The sequence below is a fragment of the Euprymna scolopes genome, chromosome 14 (genome assembly GCF_053919585.1).
Source record: "Euprymna scolopes isolate OS-2025 chromosome 14, ASM5391958v1, whole genome shotgun sequence".
Classification (NCBI taxonomy): domain Eukaryota; kingdom Metazoa; phylum Mollusca; class Cephalopoda; order Sepiida; family Sepiolidae; genus Euprymna; species Euprymna scolopes.
The window spans coordinates 52,093,481-52,115,609 of record NC_136495.1 but is presented as its reverse complement, the minus strand read 5'-3'; the positions used below and the strand labels follow the sequence as shown (position 1 = coordinate 52,115,609).

General features: G+C 31.0%; 2 protein-coding genes across 11 annotated transcripts in view; one reads left to right on the top strand and one right to left on the bottom strand.

The window, feature by feature from the left end:
• LOC145293008 (leucine-rich repeat-containing protein 72-like) overlaps positions 1–8,856 on the top strand; it is a 72,237-nt gene extending 63,381 nt beyond the window's left edge. The window contains exon 7 of the mRNA XM_080139277.1: positions 8,664–8,856. Coding sequence (XP_079995403.1) covers positions 8,664–8,791 — 128 coding nt within the window. The 3' untranslated portion in view covers positions 8,792–8,856. The remainder of the gene's footprint in view (positions 1–8,663) is intronic.
• The window catches only part of LOC145293007 (histone-lysine N-methyltransferase SETDB1-B-like), a 166,276-nt gene that overhangs the window by 6,319 nt on the left and 137,828 nt on the right, over positions 1–22,129 (bottom strand). For 9 of the 10 annotated variants that reach the window (XM_080139265.1, XM_080139269.1, XM_080139271.1 and 6 more), the window contains 5 exons: positions 17,882–18,117; positions 15,468–15,542; positions 14,752–14,832; positions 10,839–10,865; positions 619–752 (listed from right to left, as the gene is read on the bottom strand). In XM_080139265.1, coding sequence (XP_079995391.1) covers positions 619–752; positions 10,839–10,865; positions 14,752–14,832; positions 15,468–15,542; positions 17,882–18,117 — 553 coding nt within the window. The remainder of the gene's footprint in view (positions 1–618; positions 753–10,838; positions 10,866–14,751; positions 14,833–15,467; positions 15,543–17,881; positions 18,118–22,129) is intronic. The other variant, XM_080139270.1, reaches the window with a different exon arrangement.

Genomic DNA, 22,129 nt, shown 5'->3' with positions numbered 1-22,129 from the left:
TAACGATATATTTTATTAGTGTTTGATCGTTGGGTTCTAAAAAATATATTTCTTCTGTATAATATAGGGTAATGTAAATGTTGACGATTATTAAAAATGTTTTATTTGATATGCCCTGTACCAATGCGGCATTATCTGGTAGTGTATTTATTATTGATCTGTTTTGCTTTGTTTTTTTTTTAACTATGCCAAGTTTCTTTTTCTGTTTTTTTTCAAAAATATTTTTGGTTTAAATAATATGGAAATAACTGGACGACTAGAGAGTTACATCACGTTTAAAAAAATTTTGACCTAGAAAGAGGTATTTTCTGGAAGGAATTACATTGAATTATATTTTATTCTTAACAACATACTGCAATGATCCAAAAGAAAAACTGTCTTTGGACTGCAATAAAAACAGTATCTGCTCTATCAGAAAAGAGATCCTGAAATAATTTTTATTTTTGTCCCCATTCAGAGTGGTCCTTTAATGGGAAGTTAATTAAATAGGGTCAAGCCAAAATTAAATACTGATTTTGTAAGAAAATTATTGATGACAAAGAAATGACGAACTGACATTAATTATATATTAGCTTTGATCTGATGAGTGAAGAAGATTGTAAATAGAAAAAAACTTACATTCAAATAGCGTCCAATATTCCCGGTAGATTTGGCATCCATCACATAACATAATTGTCCATCATTAAAATAGTAACGAGTGCTCGGGCGTTGTTCTTTCTCTTCGCTTTTGTCTTCTGGTTTCTTTTCACTTCCTGGATTAAAAAAAAACAGAACAAATATCAAATGGTAAATTCAATTCACAGAGATACAAATGGAAATGAAGAGAGTAAGAAAATGAGATTTTCAACTGGAGAAACTTTACTTCATTGGTGCTCAACATACTCTACTGCTTTGAAAAGAAGTTATGTTTGCCTTTCTAATCAACTAGATAATGCATGAAATGATAACCCTTTGTTTAAAGCTATTTTTACATAAGTTTAAAAGTTCCCAATAGAGGAAAATGTATCTCAATTTTCATAACAATTAGACCTTTTTTTTTTCTTTTAATTTCTTTCTTTCAAAATGACTGCTTTTGACAATAGATGAAACCATTTATTTGATATTTTTTATGCAAATGCAACATCAGGTTAAAAAGCAATGTCTTTCCAGTCAGAGTGTCAAGTTTCATAACAATCTTCTCCAAAATTAAAGGCATTAGAAACGTTTTTTATAATGAATAAAAATAATGTTTTTAGTATTTTTTTTGATAAATTCTTACATGACTGAAGCTCTGGACTCGAGAATTTCCAGTACTTATCCTAACAACAGATTACAGCAAGCAACTGAAAGATACTGATGCGATTAAGCAATCAGCTGTCAGCAGACAACAAATTTCAATAAAATTGTGAAAGTCATTGCAACAAAAATTTTTTTTTTTTTTGATAAAAAAAAAATCAAAGTATGCTGTATGAAGTAAAAAAAAAAAAAAGGACTCTCTAAAGATTTAGTAAAGACAAATATCAACAGAAAACCTTTTAAATTAAAAATGAAAAGTTATATCTCTGTCTCAAAGAAAAAGATTTGGCGAAAACAAAAAAAATTAAATTAACTTTCTTTGAAAAAGAAAAAAAAAAATTTTTGCACAGTTGTTTCCAGGTTGTTTGTCATTTAAAAAAAAAGAAAAAAAAAGCTTTATTTGAAAGCTTTTATTAAAAAAAAAAAAAAAAAGATTTTTTTTTTCATATAATTACAATTATGGTAACTTTTTGATTTACAGATTTGTTTTCAATGTTTTGACTTTATTGTCTCTGGCAGTGTCCGCAACCATAGCAAAAGATGCCAGCAAAAAGTTGAGTGAGTGAGTAAGTGAATGTGTTTAACAGCATTTCAACCTCTAAGGGTCATTTAATGCCAAAAAATTTTGTTGATATAGGTTTTCAGTTTCTTGTAAAAATATTTTAAGTTTCTTGAAAAGTTTATCTTTTGAAGTAAGATGCTTTAGGTTTTCCGAAAAAAAATTTTAGTTGTAAGAAGTTTGTTTTTCTAAACTGAATTTTACTTGTTTACTTTACAGGAGTTTGAATACATTTGTTTCTTTTAAATAGTTTATGATTTGTTGGGGCTCCACTTCTTGGAACACTTTTCTAATGTTTGTTGCTTTAAAATATTTCTTACGAGTGTGTTTGTGTTTTCTACATTCTGTCAGTAGATGTTTAATTGTTAAATTATATTGTTGGGGTTTTCATTGATTTGATGTATTATTTCTTTAATTCTGTGTCCAAAGGAAGGTATACTTTTTGGTTTCCCTGAATAAAAGTTTGTACATTGTGGGTTGAAGGTAGTTTTGTATGTTGGGTTTTCGGGGTTGCTTTGTAGTTTTGTTGCATATTGTAACGCTAATTTTTCCCATCTTAAATGCAGAGGTAGTTCTTGGGCTTCTACATGCAGGCTTTCCATTGGTGAAGTTCGATAGGCTCCCAGGCTAAGTCTTAAACTTTGATTCTGTATTGTTAGTAGTTTGTTTTTGTAAGATTTGTAAGTCGAGCTGTATATGGCACAACCATAGTCCAGTTTGGATCTGATATGTGAGCGGTATATTTTGAGCATTGTATCTTGGTGTGCTCCCCAGTCTAGTTTTGATACTATTTTTAAGATATTTATTGTTTTTAAGCATTTTTGTCTTAATTTGTTAATGTGCTCCTTGAACTTTAGTTTATTATCAAAAATGATCCCTAGAAATTTGGTATGTTGTACTACTGGTTTTAGTTGCCCATCTAGTTTGAGCTGTGGGTCAAGGTGGTATTTTCGTTTTTTTTTACGAAAGTGGATACATGTGGTTTTGTTTTTGGACATTTTGAATCCATTTTGGTTAACCCAAAGATCTATTTTGTTAAGGCAATGTTGCATTTGTCTTTTGATAGTTGGCATATTTGGTGATGAGCAAGTTATTGAAAAGTCATCAACATATAGTGTTTTTTCGAATCCCATGTTAACATTTCCGATTATACCGTTGAATTTAATTAGAAAAAGGGTGGCAGATACTACACTGCCCTGTGGTACCCCTGTTTCTTGTGTGTATTGATCTGATGTTATATTTCCTAAGCATACTTTAAATGTTCTGTGGGATAGGAATTCTTGGATAAATTTTGCTAGGTTTCCTCTGATTCCCATATGAATATCTTTCAAGATTCCGTACCTCCACGTGGTGTCACATGCTTTTTCGATATCAAAAAAGATTGAGACCACGTGATGGTTTCTTATTAGACCGGTAGCTGTATCTTTACTTTTATGAATTGCATTTTTTAGTTCTGTGAAAGAGATGTTATAGTATTCTTTGTTATTGGATGTGAAGTTGAGTTTTTCTTTTTCTGCGTTGTTTTTATATTTTTGGAATTTGGGGAAGTAGTGGTTGGATAATGAGTTTTGGCTGAATTCATTTGTGATTATGTTTGCTATTTCTTTTTTGTCTATAATTTGTCTACCATTTGGTGTACTTATATTATTTATTGGTGTTCCAATTTTTTTTCCAGATATTTTTCTTATTATTTCCCATATTTTTTTTTATGGCGTGTTGTTCAATTTGGAAATAAAATTCTGCCAGGTTTCTTTTTTGCTTTTTTTTTTAATTATAACGTGCTTTTGCTCGTGCTTGTAGGTATTTTTGTAGGTTGGGTTTTGTAGGATGTTGTTTGAAGTGTTTTAGCATTTTTTTCCTGTTGGTTATTGCTTCTTTACATTCTGTTGTGAACCATGGCGTTGATTTTGGGTGTGGTTTGGTGGAAGATTTTGGGATTGTCTTGATTGCTATTTTGTTTAGCATATTGGTGAAGGCTAACATAGGATCTGGTTTGTTAACTATTTCTTTATTAATTAAGTTTGTACAAAGTTTGTTAAATTCAGTCAAGTTAGATTTATAGATTTGCCATTTTGGTTTTGTTTTTTCTGTTGCAAGTTCTTGAGTTTTGAGAAAAATTGGAAAGTGATCACTGCCGCACTAGTCGTTATGTACCTCCCATTGGAAGTCCAGAAATATTGGAGGGGAGCATAGTGTTAGGTCGATAGCTGATGTCGTTCCTGTGCCTGGGTGAAGATATGTGTGTTTTTTGTCGTTAAATATAGCTATTTCGGGTGATTCCAGTAATGATTCAATGATTTTCCAAGTTTGGTTAATATTCTCACATCCCCACATTTTGTTATGGGTGTTGAAGTCCCCCATTAATATAAAAGGTGTGGGGAGTTGTGTTATCAGATCTTCAATTTCGGTTTTATTTAGTTTATGTGGAATGTAGATTGAACAAATAGTTGTTGGTCGGTGGAGTGTAGCTTTAATTGCTATTGTTTGAAGGTTTGTTTGGAGTTGTAATTTTATATGTGGTATCTGTTTTTTTTATTATAATTGAGGTGCCACCTATTGGTCGATTATCTGTTTGTGATCTATTTGTTTGGTTGTAAATGTGGTATCCTTTGAAGTTGATGGTGTCCGTTTCTTTTAGAGGAGTTTCCTGTAGGCCTATTATGCTGGGGTTATATTGTGCTATTATATGTTTGATTTCTTCGTAGTTTGGTTTTATGCCTCTCCAGTTCCACTGTATGATGTTTTTATTTATTTGCATAAATAAGTTCGGTTTTTTTTTGTTTTTTTTTTTAAACTGTTTGGTTTTTATTTAGGTTTTTATATCTAGTATTCTAATGATCTGTTGTGTTTTGAGTGGTTTTTGTTTTGTGTTTATTTAAACTGTTTGGTTCCTCAGTCTCCATTTTCTCCTCCTGGTCAGTTCTGTTTTTGGAGCTAGATTTATTTCTGTGACTCGATTTCAATCAATTCAAATTTATTTTCGTTTAATATTATTTCTGTTTTTTGTTTATTTTGGTTTTTGGACAGAGGATTTGTGTTTTCCCGTTCTGTTTCCATCTTTCCAGATATTTTAAACGCATGTTGAGATTCCTAGGCGTGAATGACTTGCAAAAATATTGACGCAAAAACTGACCCCACCTTGCAAAAAATGACCCAATTGGCACTCAAGGAATTAATGTTTTTGGTCAATTTTGGATATTTGACATCCGAGGGATTGATCTTTCTAATGATACCAATTTTGTCAGTGTTTGTTTTGTTGAAAGTTTTTGGCAAACATACAAACACATATTTTACCTTTTATATAATAGACTAGCAGGGGGGTACCCGGCGTTGCCCGGGTGTTTGTAGGTGTGTGTTGTGGTGAGTGGGGGGGGGGGATCAAAACAACCGTTAAAAAAAAAAAAAAAAAACGTTGGCCGGGTGTTTGGAGGTGTAAAAGAAAAAAAAAGTTTTAGTTGGAACGTAGGCTTGAAACCCGAACCTTTGACGTGAAGATGGAAACGAAATGGAAAAATCCCTGGGACCTAGTTATCTCAGCCGCGAGAGAAGAGGAATGAAAAGCCTCTTAATTTAACTTTTATAAAATTAAATTAACAGGTGCGAAAACCTTCAGTCGCGTGATGTTTGACCTTAAAACATGACGTGGCTGCAAGCCAATTTTCACTTGTTTTATACTGAAAAGCGAAAGATACATGGGACGCTCTAAAAATCTGGAAAAAATAGCATGTGAAAGTCGGGCAAATTAAATACACAGGCGACCCGTTTGTAACTCATAGATATTATCATTTATACATGATATAAAGTTTTAAGAAGGAATACGCCGACCGAAATGTCTAGCGAAAAAAGCCTTTTACAGACATACACAAAAAGCGAACACACATACATACATTTTCGCTTTTATATATATAGATAATTTATATTTCTTTTAAATACTTTTAGTACAGATACTTCTAAAATACACTGACATAGCATAAACCCTCTATTTCATGCAAACTCCTTCCATAGCTATAACCCAATAATATGATTAAATAAGTACCTTCTCAATTAACTTACCCTATATTCTCTTTGAGAGATTAACCACACATATTGTCCACATATATTAAACCCACGATGAGAGATATGTTATACACCTACCTGCATTACTTAGTAAAAGCTCTATTCCTTCTTACATCAGAGATCATTTTAGTTCTCCCACTAACAGTCTCAATTTTTAATCTCTCACTGCACAATTATTACGCTCCTAATGTAACTATTGCTAGATGTCACATCCCTCTTATGTTACTGAGCATTTTCTCTCCTCTTCTCTTGATTATACCATGATATAAAGAATCCCCACTTATCTTACACCTCTAATTGCTGAATAAATATATATATATATATATATATATATATATATATATACATATATTAGTATATAGTTTTATATCATCATTTTCTTTCTTTATTGATTTCTATGTATAAACTCCCAATCAATTTGTTGAGTTTTACATTATACTGATAAGTCTCCTCTCAAAGAATTGATCTTATTCTCGTCCTTTATATATATATATATATAACTACTTCATTTACTCACACAAATTTAATATACGAAAGTATAGATTTATGCGTAAACTTTAAGTATTTACTTCAAAAGTGCTCAATACGTAGGTAGAGCTAGTTAGTAATTTATAAAATATATATGGCGATTAAGCCTAGGTTTCAATTTGCCAACTTTATCGCTAATTTTTAGTTTATCGGTAATTTGTTTACTTTCAGTATTTATTATATCTATGTAGTAAGTAAGTCAATTTGTGTGAGTAAATGAAGTAGTTATACTTAGCTCCTAAAACAGTTGAGCACTCTCAAAAGAATTTATTTCACCACATTAAAAATAGATATGGAAAGAGTTAATTTCGAAACATCGCTAAAAAACATCCCCACACCCAGCAAGCATAGCTATATTATTAAATTAATCCAAAAAACAGATGAACTAATACGCCGAATGTGATGGCAAGCAAATTTCTTCCTTAAAAATGAAAATGTAAACAAAAAAGAATCCTATGGTTTTAAAACCCTTAAAAATGCGAAAACAGTAGACCTTTTGATAAACTTTGAAAATGACCTTTTAAACGTAATTAAAAACCTAGAATTCCACAATCAACCTAACAATTTCCAACGGAAACTACACAAAATCGTTAGAAACATAAACAACTCTAATAAAATCTTTGTAAAAGCAGATAAAACCAGAAACTTTTACAAAATAGATAAGCAAGAATATAACAAACTAATCACAGAAAACATTACAAAAAACTACAAAAAACTAGACACAAACGAATGCGACTACATAGATATAATAAATACTGAAAGTAAACAAATTATCGATAAACTAAAAATTAGCGATAAAGTTGGCAAATTGAAACCTAGGCTTAATCGCCATATATATTTTATAAATTACTTACTACTATATATATATATATATATATATATATATTTAAAAGATATGTTAATTTAATGATTATTCAAGTGTATTTTTCTTGGAGGAAAGGGTGGAGTAAACATCTCTTAATTTAATCTCTTATTTAAGAAATTTTAAACAAATTTTATAACAAAAAGAAAATTCAATAAAAACTCATTTTGAATTTTATTTTCGAATCCAAAAGAATTCTCTTAAAAACTAAAACAAAAAAATATTGAAAGCAATTGAAAAAAGTAATTTCCTTGATTTTAATAAATCCATAATGTGCATAATGTGCATGTTAATAAAAAAAAAAAAAAAAAAAAAAAAAAAAAAAAAAGCTCTTCAGTTCACTAGTATATGTTAATCATAAAAATAAATAATCCTCTACATAGTTATGGTAACATTTTTCAAGTAAAACCTTCGATCTACATCCTCATAAAATTAAAACAATTTCAAAATCCCAAAAAAAAAAAGAAAAAAAAGAAAAAAAAAAAAAGAAATTTTAACATGTGTTAACATATACATCTCAAATTATGAAGTTTTTAAAAACTTGTTCAAACTTGATTTTGTTTCAGAAGTTTTTATATGAGGATTAATCATTCGTATTATTCAAATTATTATTCTCATCTTAATTGTTTCGGACAATGTAACCTTGGATCTTCTTCAAGTGCATCATCTTGAACTCGCAAACATATACCAAATTTTTAAATGAACCTTTATTAATCCACGAGTGAAGATTATTCTTGTTCAGTTAGCTACAATCAGATAACGTATAAATCATCATGTTATTCTTAGTTAATCAGAACACCAGTAGGAAAAGTTTTTATATATAGTTTATGCATCTTTATTCCTATATAATTTTATATTCTAACATATCACAGAGTAGTTCTTAAGAATAAGGTTTTTAATAGTATTATAAGACTTATTATATACTAGTATGGAGACCTGGCATTTCCTGGATGGACATGAAATTCGGTTTGGACAGAGCTGCTATACAAAGGATATTGAGCAACCCCCAAAAAAGAACAGAAGAAGTAGGTGACAACCTGGAGCCCCCCTCCCCTCAAAAAACGAATCAAAACAACTTTTGTTTCAATCAAAATAGCAGCAAGTGCCCCGGCAACAGCAAAAAAAAAAAAAATAGCCACAGTAGGCAGGTTCGAACCTGAAATGCAAAAGATGGAAGAAAGGGAAAAAAAGGTAAGTGGCAAATGCTTTTGCCAATCGGACCACGACAACTTATGACATCATGACCCTGAAAAAATAACGTTTATAAACATAAATGTATACGTGACTTGCAAAAAATGGTGTTGCGAAAAGTGACCCCCCCCCCCTGCAAGAAATGGTCTAATTGATCACAACAGAATTAATCTTTTTATTTCTAATTTTCAGATATTATTATGTGCCCGAGACATCGCTCTTTTAGATGGTACTGGTTTCAACTTGGTCCGATGCGACTGATGAAAGTTTTTAGCAGAGACACACACAAACAGACGTTTGAGATTTACATAATAGACTAGTGGGGATACCCGGCATTGCCTGAGTGTGGAGAGGTTATGTAGTATGGAACCCAGAGGGGGGGGGTAAAAAAGTGGTAGTGGAGGGGTTGTCAAAACAACAGTAGGCAGTTGGGGGTGGTAGTAAGCAGGCAGGCTTGGAACCGTAACGCGAAGGAGGAAAAGGTGAAAAAAAAAACCTAATGTTTGAGCTGATGCATCCATCGCGCAATCGAAAGTCGCGAGCGTTGGAATTAACAGTAGTCAATCGAAAGGAGATGATTACTTGCGAAAATGTTGCCGAATAAAACTGACCCCCTCCTTGGAAAAATGGCCGAGTTGAGGGTGAAGTAATTAATGTTTTGGCCCAATTTTTCAATATTTGTCATCCGGGCAACGGAGCTTTAAAACAATACCAGTTTTGTAAAGATCCATTACATGTGTCTAAAGTTTTTGGCAGACATACAAACACATACACACACAAACACACATTTTGCCTTTTATGTATTAGACTAGCGTGGGTGCCTAGCATTGCCCGGGTGTTGTTAAGTGTGTGTTGAGAAAAAAAAAATAAGTTGGAGTAGGCAGGTAGGTTTGAACCCAAAGCCTTGACGCGAGGTGGAAAAAAAAGTGAAAAACACCTGACGTCTTACCACTCGGCTACGGTGGGACAGGAAGTGAAAAGTGTTCTAATTTAACAATCAAAAATTTGACATGCAGAAAGTGAAAGTGACCGAGTTCACAGCGGAGAAATGAAATCATGCAATTAAGTTTGGCTTTCGCCATGGTGGGGGAAATCAGCTCCCTCTTAGAGGGAGGAGCTCTGGCAGTGTCCTTCAATACCTGCTGGTCATAAAGGTCAGCGACTCAATTTTTTTTTTCAAATCAGTTTCACTTTCATATGAAAAAGCCAAAGAAACATGCAGAGACCAAGAAATAGCATGAAAATAGCGTGTAAATGCCACTCAAATAAAAGATAGATGTGACCTCCTTTCGTAAATCGGAGATATTATAATCTACGAAGTATATAAAAAGTTCTAAGAAACAGTGGTATTTTCAATTGAAGTGCCATGAATTTAACAATTGTTCTGTTTTTAAATCTAAACAGCTAAAAATCTTTTTCTATTTAACAAGTTATGGTTCTTTTTTTTTTTTTCATTGTTATAGTTGAATTTTCCTTTTACTATTTAGCAGTAAGTCTTCCTCTGCAAATTCTAAGTCTATGGTGTGTTGAACTTAAGTATCCCTAGGAAATTAAAAGGCATTGTTTTATTTTTTTTTTTTTATAAAAAAAAACAATAAAATAAAATTTTTTTAGACTATACATATAGATAACACACACCTTAAAAAAAAAAAAAAAAAAAAAAGTTTAAAACTCTTAAAATCATACCAAAATTGTGCATGTGGACCCGTGGCACAACATTGAATTGAATAACAATTAGTTCTAAGTGCGTCTTCTGGATGGTCAATCCTTACTACAAACATTAACTAAGAATAACATAAAAATATTAATACTTCTACCCGAATATGGTTGAGAGAATGAGAACAATCTACTCACATGAATTAAATAAAGGGCCCAGTTAAAAAATTCTGTATAGATTCTTGTGTTTTATGAGAAGGTTTCAAAGTTTGAAACAAAACATCTGAAGAAGATCTAGGGTTACTTCAGTCGAAACGTAAAATTAATAACCAAGATAAGAATAGCAACGCGAACCATTTACTGAATACAAATTAAAATGAAAAGAGTTTACACTGTCAAAAAAAATAAACAAAATAACGGTTATTTTTAGCTTTGGAGGAGGAGGAGCATCATTTTTATGCTATACTTGATCTTTTCCTGATAATGAGAAAATTGTTTTTGATAAAAAATTTGATAACATTCGAATTGGTTTGCTTTGTAATTTTAAAAAAATAAAATGCATTCTGAAAAGTGAATTTTATTCTCACATTTATGAGAAAAAAAAAAAAAAAAACTTTTACACAAAATATCCTCAAATTTTTTATCTTCAAAAATTAAAATCAAAAAAATTTTGTGATTTTATTTTGTAAAAACATTTATTGAAGGATTTACCTTTATATTTTCCATCGGCCAACTCGACTGCAAAAAAATGGTATTAAAAACAATTAAAATTTACACATTTTAATGAGTACGTTTTTTGTTTTTTTTGTAGAACGAGCAAGGCAACTCTGTGTTGCTTGGGTTAAGGCATGGATAATAAAATAGTATGGAATTTAAAATAAAAAAAAATAAAACAGTGCTTCTATATTATAATAACAAAAAAAATACTGAATTTCAAGTAAAACAAACGGTCCTACGTAATTTTCATGTCACAAATAGTTAACATATCCAAAAATTACAGGAAACGATAAAGTAGAAAAATAATTATTAATGAAAGATAGTTTTTAATAAAGTTTATATCGGGAATAAAATTTGTCTGACATTTTGAATTATGTTCATTACATGACGTAACAGAACATAACTTAATTATCTCCCCTATCAACTTTTTTTTTTTTTTTAGTAAGCATAACAGTGATTTTGCTTCATTTCACATTTTTTTTCATTAATAATTATTTTTCTACTTTATTGTTTTTCTGAATTTTTGGATATATTACTTTTTGAGACCTGACAACTATGTAGGTACAATTTTTTTTTCACTTGAAATCCAATATTTTTTTGTTATTATAATGTAGAAGCACCAAAAACACTAACATCTTTGAAAAATTTTTCTCTCTACATCTTCATTTGACTACCTCCACCTCCACCCTTCTAGAAACTAACTCAACACAATTAAAAAGAAGAGTTGACTGACTATTTGACCTAGTTTCAGTGGGGGTTTTGATGCTTGTGTAGGATAATGGATTTTAAAACAAACGCATTTCAGGAGAAAACATTATGTACTTACATGCCATAATAATCTAGTCAAGAAATAATTATGAGTAAAAATAAAATTTATCAATTTATATAATTTTATCATGTTTTAATGTGGAAAAGTTCTCAAAATCCAGGGAAGGTAACTACAATTGATCACTTTGACAAAATATTGGACCATTATTGTGGATATTTTGTAAAAACTGGATCTAGCACATCTACTGAACAATTTTTCGTAATTTTTAGAATTTATACTACTTTCAACATAACACATAAGTATGTAATAATGTTTTCACATGAAATGCGTTTGTTTCAAGATTCACTATTCTGCACAAGCACCAAGAAAGAAATAAAGTAGTTCCAACCCCCACCCGCAATTCTTTTGTTCATGGTCAACCAAAGGAAATGAATATTACAGTATTTTCTTTATCATAACCAGCCCGGAATCATACTCAATTATTAAATTATACAAGATTTCTAAATGTAACTTGTGTAGTTTATAACTCTTAAGCAAACATGTTTTTTAATAGACATTTGAAATTACTTATTAAATAAAAACATTTGATAATTAAGATTGTTAAAAATTCCAAACATCAAAAAAGATTTTACTTACAAATAGCAAGAAAAAAATTTTTTTGTTGATATCCAGAATTCCTTCTATATTAAAAAACAAAAATAAAAAAATCTGTATAGTGTATGCACCTGTGATGAAACGAAAATGTCATCTTCCAAAAATCAAGTAGTTTTATTTTTAAAAAAGAAAATTAAATTTTATGAGTAAACAAAAAGGGGCTGTCTTGTGTTGCCATCTTAAAAAAACAAGGGCAAATAACTCTACAATAATTCAAATTTGCGAGATCAACCTTGTAATGCCTACGATTTCAGATTAATTGCTTAAAATCATTTAAAAATGATTTTCTTTATAAAAATAAAACTTGATCATTTTATGTGATTTTTGGAATATCTTTTCGTTCCATCAGAGGTAAGTGCATCATGAAAATTTTTCTGTATTTTTGGTTTTTTTTTTAATGTAGGGGAAATTCTGGACAACCAAATTTTTGTTTATTTTCTTTTATACTATGAGTCAGCAATTTTGTTCATTTTGTTCAGCATCATCAACACTCAGAATCCAACTTACAATCTCATTAATCCTTATCCTTGATTGGCTTTTAGTTTGGTAGTCACTTAATACAGGGTGACCAAAAAAAAAAAAAAACAGAGGACATTCAATTGTTTTTCTGAGCATTTTACAGTCAATGGAGAAAAAAAGGCCAAAGACCCTAGTGTTTTGATGTGATGTTTTTAATATAATAAACTAGTTATGACCAAACACTAAGAAACAGGAACAATTAGAGTTGGGGCCCGTTTTGGGGGGTCACCCTGTATATGCAACTGAAAAAATGAGCTGCAGAATTAAAACTTAAGCAGATCCATTAAAAAGAAAAAAAAAAACAAAAACAAAAAACAGATTCTTGGTCAGACCAACATCTAATTTTGGAATGACCAACATCTTATTGTCCAGCAGATAGATAAGCAGATGGTCAGATTTGATCCATACCATTTTTAACTCAGAGTGTTCAGATGAGCATGCTGTCTGCAAGATGTATCCAAATAATGTTGACCTCAAAGCACAACCTGAAAAGGGTTGATATTTCCAATTTGCTCCCACAATAAATATAAGAATTTCCATTACAGATAAGTAACTAAAATTGAAGAGTTTGTAGAGGAGTAGTGCCTTTCTGAGATGGCTAATTTGTAGCATCCCCGACTGATCTTCATACATCTCAGTACTACGTCATACCAAAATATAGCTTCTCCATAGTGAAGAACTACATCCTTCACAAAGTCAGCTTGTTAATATACATGGGTATAGACTGAATACGGAGGATCTAGAGGAGTAAACGTTGAATAAAAATTCTTTCGTTCTTAACAGGTAGTTATAGTTCCTATGATGATCATCGACAAATGGATTCTTCAGTAGAGAACATTGCAGTTTCACGGAAGATCGTTCAAAAGAGATGAGAAGGTGCCCATCAAAAGTTGAGCATTTCTGCTCTGCCAGATGTATTTCCTATTTGTGTAAACAAACACTTATACACATACCTAAAGAGTTTGCAGAAGAATGGTACCTTCTGAGATGACCTATTTGTGGAATAATCAACTAGTTTCACTGTGTAATGTGCAAATGCAGCCTTTCTATAATAAATGGCTGTGTGCGGTGAATAGTTACACCTTTCACAATGTTAGCCTGTTAATATGCATGAGCAGAAGACAAAACACAGCAAATCTAGGAGTAAATTTTGAAGAAAAATTTCTCTATTCTGTATGGATAGTTGGTCCACCGACTTAGCCGAATTTGGATCTTAGAATTCACCTTCGTTCGTTCATCCGTCTGTTCGTTCCCAAAATTCTCAATAACTACTCATTACAGTTTTCTGAAATTTTGCATGAAGTTACAACTACCCAAGGGAGGAAATGTAACATTCTCGGATTTTTTATAAAAATTCTGGTTAGGTCAAAATGGCCAAAAATAGCAATTTTCAGGACAGAATCTTTTCCAACGATTAGATTTTGCTGAAAATTATCCAAAAGCAAGATCACATGGATATACATCTGGAAAAGTAATATTTGACCCTGGGAAAATTCTATGGCTTGAACCCCAGGGTGTTTTAAGGGTGAAAAACACCTTTTAGGGCTAATTTTTATTTTTATAAAATTCAAGGCATCAGTCGGGAGACCATATAGTTTTTGGCTTGCCGTAATTATAATTGCTGTGATGATCATAACCGTCTAAATGAAAAAGGGAACCTGAACAGTAATATGGATCAGAATTGACTGTAGGAAGGGATTAAATTGAAACACGGGAATCCGAGGGTGGGTGGCCTCTTCGTACTCCAAGATAATGTCCTTAAATCTCAAGATAGGGCTATCAAATCTTCCAGTTCCTTCTCCTAAAACTATCTTCACATGTTTCTTATTGATCACACATGCAACATGGCAGATCTGGCACAACTGACTCCCAATGAAGATCATCTGAACATCTGCAGGATTAGCAGAATCCAATACTTTTCATCATTAGAAATGATGAACTCACAAAAAAAAAAGTGAAACTTACCATCTGAAATGTGCATTGGGGCTTTGGGATTCGGCAAATTCTTGAACCGAGACATTGTCGATCTTGTACATTTGCGGCGAACTGATAAAGAAAATGTTTGATTAAAAATGTGACAAAGAAATTGATGAAAAGTTTGTTTCTCATCAACATAAATAAAAATTTGAATAAAATTCTAAAAACCTATTTTAAAGAAATATTTCTTCTAATCCTATTTACGAACCAGTCTCTTTGCCATAATGGTTAAACTGTTAATGGAACGTGAAACTGGGATTCAATTCTCAATCAAGTCATAAAATAAAAAAAAAGATTACTGAATATCACTACCCTAGACCTACTTACAGTACATTGGTATGTTGGTACATCAGTTTTTTTCTTTTGTTTTACTTTCATAAAGAGGAGAACAGTTAGCATTAGGTTAGTAAAGATGAGGAAAGTTGGTCTCATTTTATACATCTGCATTGAATGATCAAATAATGAGAACGTAAATATACCAATAAATGTGATTTTAAAATTTAATTAAAAATAAATAAATCAATAAACAAAATAATTAAAATAAATAAAAAGCGACACTAAATTGAAAGTAAAAAGGCTCCCAAGCAATGCCAGGTAAGTATAGTTTGTATAAAATAAAATAATCTAAAGTTGATCTCTTAAACATTCACAAAGAGGTCTTCATAGTAGAAAATAATAATTTTGAATTCCAAAATCCAACATACTTTCATTGGAATCTAGCGGTTGGTCTTTTCCATCTTTGATTTCCACCACATTTTCCGTACTCATTGGTTCAGATTCTACAAATAAATAGAATAGTTTTTATGCATCAACAGAAAATAGAGATTTTTTTTCCTCAGAATAAAAGAAATATATACAAATATACATATTCTATGAATATATTCAATTGCATTTATTTTAATAATTTCAATGAAAAAAGAAAAATATGAAAATGGCAAACTCCAATTAACATTGGATAGATGTTATTAGTTATATAACAAATTTATAATTATCTCCTCAAGAACAAAAATACTGGAACCAATTTTACAAAATATACCCTAAAAATGACATCCATGGAATCGTTAATAGAATCTACAGTCCTTTGTGCAATCCAACCATGTTTGGGACAAATAAACTCCAGTCTTTGCCTAACTTGTTTACCAAATTTCAGTCAGTCTCACAGTTTGTTTTGTGTAATAACTAATTTTGAACTTCTATTGGACTTTTCTGATTTCTGCCTAATCTAGCCTAATGTGGAAATTTCGATTTTTAGCATCATTTTTACATTCACATCCAACATTGCTACAGATTCAGTTTTCACAAATAATTCAATATTAAAAAAACAAAAAGTATTAATTACAAAATTATGCTATTTTCATTGTTAATGAATTTGGATTGATTCAAAAGCTTATTTTTGTCTTTTAAATATTGTATAGAATTTATACAACTCCAACAATTATGTTTGATTGGCCAGGAAAAAAAAAATAAGAGTGATGAACATTAATTAAATGAATTGACCATTTGGAAACGATTTAGAAATGTAACAAAAGCCTTCCATCAGACATCAGTTATACTCTGAATGCATTGTTTTCCAAAGTTTGGATTCATTAAGCTCCAACATCTAGCAACTGATTTGGTAAACACACAAAATAATTAATCATCTCTTCAAATCTTTTTGATCTCTATGGAACAAATACATTGAAAACATTGCCAAGGTTGCTGCAAAGAAGGTGGGCTCTATCATGCTAGAAAATTACTCATGCCTGGCAGTATCCTATATCTCTACAAAACCACCATTTGCCCATGCATGAAGTATTGTTGGCACATCTAGACTGGGGCATCTACCACTAGTCTCTTACTCTTAGACAAGATCCAAAAAAAGAGTCTCCAACCTAATACTATCAACCAAACTCCAACCTCTACCCCATGACCACAATGTTGCATCCCTGTGCCTGTTTTACAAGTATTCTATTGGAGTATGCTCCGACAAACTCGTAACCCCTAACCCAACAAACAAAATCTCACCCCTTCACTATAGAGATCCCTAAATGCCAGAAAGCCTTCTATTCTAAGTTTCTTCCCTCAAACTGCTAGACTTAGTAATTCTCTCCTGGTCTCCTGCTTCCTTAACTGTATTGACATGCAGAAGTTTCAATGCAATGTGAAGAGAAATCGCGTTGTTCAACTCCCTACATAGTGTCCCTGTAGATATGGGACCAAATAATAGTCCTTCATGTCCAAGTGGCACTGTGTTTTGTTTGGGGTAGAAAAAGAGAGGAAAATTTTTTAAATTAAAAAAAAACAAAAAAAATTTTTAAATAAAAACATGCGGACACAAACTTGTATACAAAGTTAGAAAACAGCATCACCCATGACTTTCGGAAATATTTTTTCATGTTGTTGAAGTATGAAACAAACTGCTTGCATCAGTTGTTGGCTGCTAAGACACTGCATCCTTTAAAACTGTCATGCTTCCAAAAATTCAAAGTTACATCTGTTTTTCTGCTTCCATGCATATGCACTTTTGATGAGTGCAATGGAGCGTAAACAATGATTTCATTAGTATTACAAAAATAAAGATAATGTTTAAAAGTAGTGGTCAGAGAAGAAGGCAAGCAAAAAAATTGTATAGGCATTAAATTGGTTTTATGTTAAATATAAATAAATCTAGAATCATCTACTTTTAGAATCTATTTAGCATTATGTATGTAAAATTGAAGAAAGCATGTTTGAAATTTGTCAGCATTATGTGAATAAGCTAAATCAAACAAAATGGCCACCAAACTAGACTTGATGTCGTGTTTTTCTGAAAACAAAACTTGAATTTTAACTCTAAATGATTTCTCATTTAATATATATTATTAATAATATAAATTAATATTTAGCAACATAAAGCTATTTCTAATGTTTATTCAAAATTTTTATTGCATTCTTCTCTGACCACAACCTTTAAACATTACCAAGAAAAAAAAAGCCTGAAATTCGCCCAAACTACCCCTGATGCTCCTCACCATACACATTTGATAAGTTATAGTGCACACCTGAGTAATGTCTACAATGACTGCAGCATTAGAAAAAAAAAAAAAAAAAAAAAATAGACGGAAAAGATTAGAATGACAAAATTAATAGAAATTCTAACCGTGAATTGTTTTGGGGATTTCATCAATTTCTGGCAATTCATCGTTCATGTTGGAGATCTCCTTTTTGTCACTCAAGATAGTAAAAATATTGTCTTTCTTCAACTCTGGTTTGGTAGAAATCTTTGTCACCTGAAAATCATCATCATCATCGTCGTCGTCAATAACGATGGGTTCATTGTTCAAACTCTGCACCCAAGCAGACGTTCTCTGCGTCGTGTCCGGCACTTTGATAGACCTTTTATAATTAAAACAAAATTTAAATAGAACAGATGTTAGTCTTTAAACAAAACCAAAAAAAAAAACATGGTTCTTGTTCAAAATTCCAGCTGTATTAAAAAAAAAAAAAAAATCTGTATGATGTGTCTATTTGTGATGGAAAGAAAATATTTTCCAAAAAGACCACGTAAATTGATCAAGTAGTTTTATTTTCATAAAGATAACCATTTTTAAGCGACTACGGATATTTTGTAGGCATTACAACATAAGACTCACAAGTTTAAATTATTGTTATCTCCCTTTGTTCCTTGGAATTGTTTTCAAAATGGTGGACGAGATAGTCACTTTTTGGATACTCATAAAATTTGATTTTCTTTATAAAAATAAAACTACTTGATCAATTTATGTTAAATTGGGAACATGATATTTTTGTTTGGTTCTAGTTTGAAAGTTAGTCTCAATAAAGTTGTGTGATCTTTTCTACCCACGGTTTTTCTAACTGACTTAAACAATCATGCATCATGTTTGCCTCCGTAGTATGTCTTCTTCCAACAATCTCCTGTTTCCCTTCACGGTTCTTTTTATGCACCTGGTATAGTCTCATTTGCATAGTGTCTGCATAACTCACACGTAATCAAACACAAAAGCAACTGCGAAGTGTCTTTATTTTTCTTGTCAAATGACTGAACCCTGCAAAGCACACACACATTAGTCAGATAAGTTACAATTTTCCCTACAGTATATCATACAGATGTTTTTTATTTGTTTTTTAATATAGGGGGAATTCTGTACAAGAACAAACATTTTTAAGAACATCTATTTTAAATTCAAGCCAAATTATATAGCTGTATTTACATGACATTGTCCAAGATTAAAAGAAAAAAAAATGACTTGCTTGTTTATGAAGAAACAGAAATTACTTTTGCTCACTTTCATTTCATAATCAAATTAGTTTGTCAAATTCAAATTTTTTAAAAAGGCTTAATTGTATACACACACTAAACCTTAATTATATATTCATTATTATTATTAATCAATAATTGATTAATAGTAAAGAAACAAATAATGATCAGAAATGTTATTGGCTAATGCAAAAAAATAAATCTGAAATCAAGATGAATTTCTTGATCTGAGGTTCACAGCCCTCCACTAAGAGCATTCACTCATAATCACTTAGAAGAAAAAAAAAGAATTTCACTTAGATGATTTAGTGAAGTGCGTTTATCTACAATACATTTTTTTATACAAGGAAAATATTCACTGATATGCTTTAAAGGAGACAGGAGCACATTCATCAGTACATTTTGTTTTATAGAAATCACTGCAAACAAGGTATGAAGCCACTAAGGAGTTAAGAACTATTGACCTTAGTCTTAAAAAGAACAAGGATGTAGGTAGGAGGAAAACAATCAGCAGAAAGACTTTCACAAGCTTGCAGTTCTTAGAAAGAAGCTACTTTCTTACCTATGAATAATTTGAAATATGGCCAAAATTAATATTTTCAGAGAGTGGAAATAGAGGCAAAGGAAGACAAAACATGGAGAGAAAAAAAGAACAGGTAAAAGATATATATATCTTATTTATAGTATTCCGAATTTTACTGGGTTTATATAATTGTAATCATTTATATACGAATAAGTTTTAAGCCAAAAAGAGATGACTTAAACTGTGAGCTACAAAATTATCATATTCCATAATTGAGTGTTAATATATTTAATTAACAAAAACCAAGACACCAAAGAATGAATTGATAGCAACAAATAGTGTAACACTTTAACAATGGTTTCCATAATGTTTCATTGTTAAAGTGTTTTTTATTCAACAAGTCAGACGAAAGGCTGTTCATGTGAAAATTTTCAAACGACAATGTTTGAATTTGTCCGAAAAGTCTTGAAACAATTGTAACTAACGTTGAAATACAGTATTTGTTGCTATCAATCTATTCTTTGATGTCTTGGTTTTTGTTAAAACAACATATATATGTGTGTGTGTGTGTGTGTGAATGGAAAGGAAAACCTAAAATAGACAAATAGTAATCAACGTTTTGTTCCATCTTCACTTGCATGTGGTCTGAAACTTGTTTCCTCAGCATTTTTTAACTAAATCCTGATGATGTTCCCTGAAATAGGGACAAAACATTGATGACCATTTATCTATTTTAGGTTTTCCTCTTCATTCGCATAACGTCAACCATCGTTTTTATTATATCTATATATATATATACACACACACACATACACACACACACAGGGTGACCCAATAATAACGGGCCCAAACTCTAAGAAACAGGGCCTAATTATAGGCCTCGTTTCTTAGAGTTAGACACCGCCACTTCAGTTTAAACGTCTGTCCAGTGGCCAATGCTAAACAGCAATTTTCCTCTGGAGCTCTCACAAAAAAAGGTTCAAATCAGAAGGGGGGAATTAATTTGTACTTTAATCGTCCCTACTTCTGCCAGGTTAGCACAAACATCATCTGTCAAAACTATGCTCAAGATCACAATGAAAGAGTTGCAATGGTTTAGAACGTTGTATCAACAAGGAAAGAAGCCAGCTCAGCCTGACTAGGATAAACTCTGTTGCAACAACATGGTGCAACTCATTAGTCAGGATATAACTCTCGCATACCAACATGGAATCACATCCAAAACAAAATGAGATTCTTCACATTTTATTTTGTGTATTACAACTGAATGTTTCTCATTTGCTTGCACCATCCACTTCTCTCATCACAAACTCTTTCCAAGCCTGACGTGCTTATCATCCATCTCTTTTGATCAATTAATTTTTACCAATAAAGTTCATAAACTCATTGCAGAATGATAAGGTTTTTTTGTTTTTTTTTGTCCGATTCTGAACAGGAAACATGTTCAGATTGAAATTACTGAGGGAAAAGAATTTAGGAGGTATTTTTCATTTTAAAAAGGTTGATACAGTTTGCATGAAGCATTGTTTAGTGTATATATAAAAGAAATTTAAATTTATAGAAGGAAATACCATGCAGAGGTGTAATGAATAGACACAAACTGAAGCAAATTAAGATATAATGGTGGAATAAGCTATGCAGATTCTCCTTCATTAATATTAGGTTGGCAACTAAGTGATTGTCGTTTTTTTTAATCTACATTTTTTTTAAAGTAAAATAAGAACCAACAACTATTTAATCAATGATGTATTCTTCACTAGTGTTCACAACTATTCCCAACATCAACAAGATTCTCATTTGATTTTAACTTGAAAAATCAAATTTAACAAATAAATTTTCCAAACACAATATATTTAAAAATCGGTAAGAACTTAGTTACTAACCCAATACAATATGTGTTATATATATATATATATATATATATATATATATATATATATATATATATATATATATATATATACATACATACATACACACACACACACACACACACACACACACACTCCTCGGATTAAGGACTATCCACTTATTTTGTGCTTTCTTTTTAAAATTAAATGTTTTTAACTCTTTTTCAAAATGTTTTTTTAACATGTTTTATTAACTACTTGTTCTTATACATACATACATACATATACATGTAAATATATAATATATGTATTGTGTTCTTACTTGTGTTAATATAGTCAGGTGGAGGATCCATATTGTGATATTTTAGGAAATATCCCTTTGTCAGACGTATTTGACTTTTAAACATGCACATTATGGCAATGAGCAAATTCCGCAAAAATTGAAAATTAATTTATTTTAAAATTATTATATTAAACTTTACGATATAGGGTTTGTGTCGATACTCAATATTATTTTCCTTATTTTTCTTGCATTTATAACTAATTCTAATTCGCTTAATTTTTGAAAATTTGTTTTCTGCGATCTTATTAAAACGGTTTATATTCAAATTTCGACCATTAGAGACAACTTTTTAATGGTTAAAGGGAGACAATTATCGTAATAGTTAACACATTAATACAGTATGACTATGCGCGTATATACCCAAACATACATGCACACTTAATTTGTTCAGTGTAATTGTTATTACTTTTTAA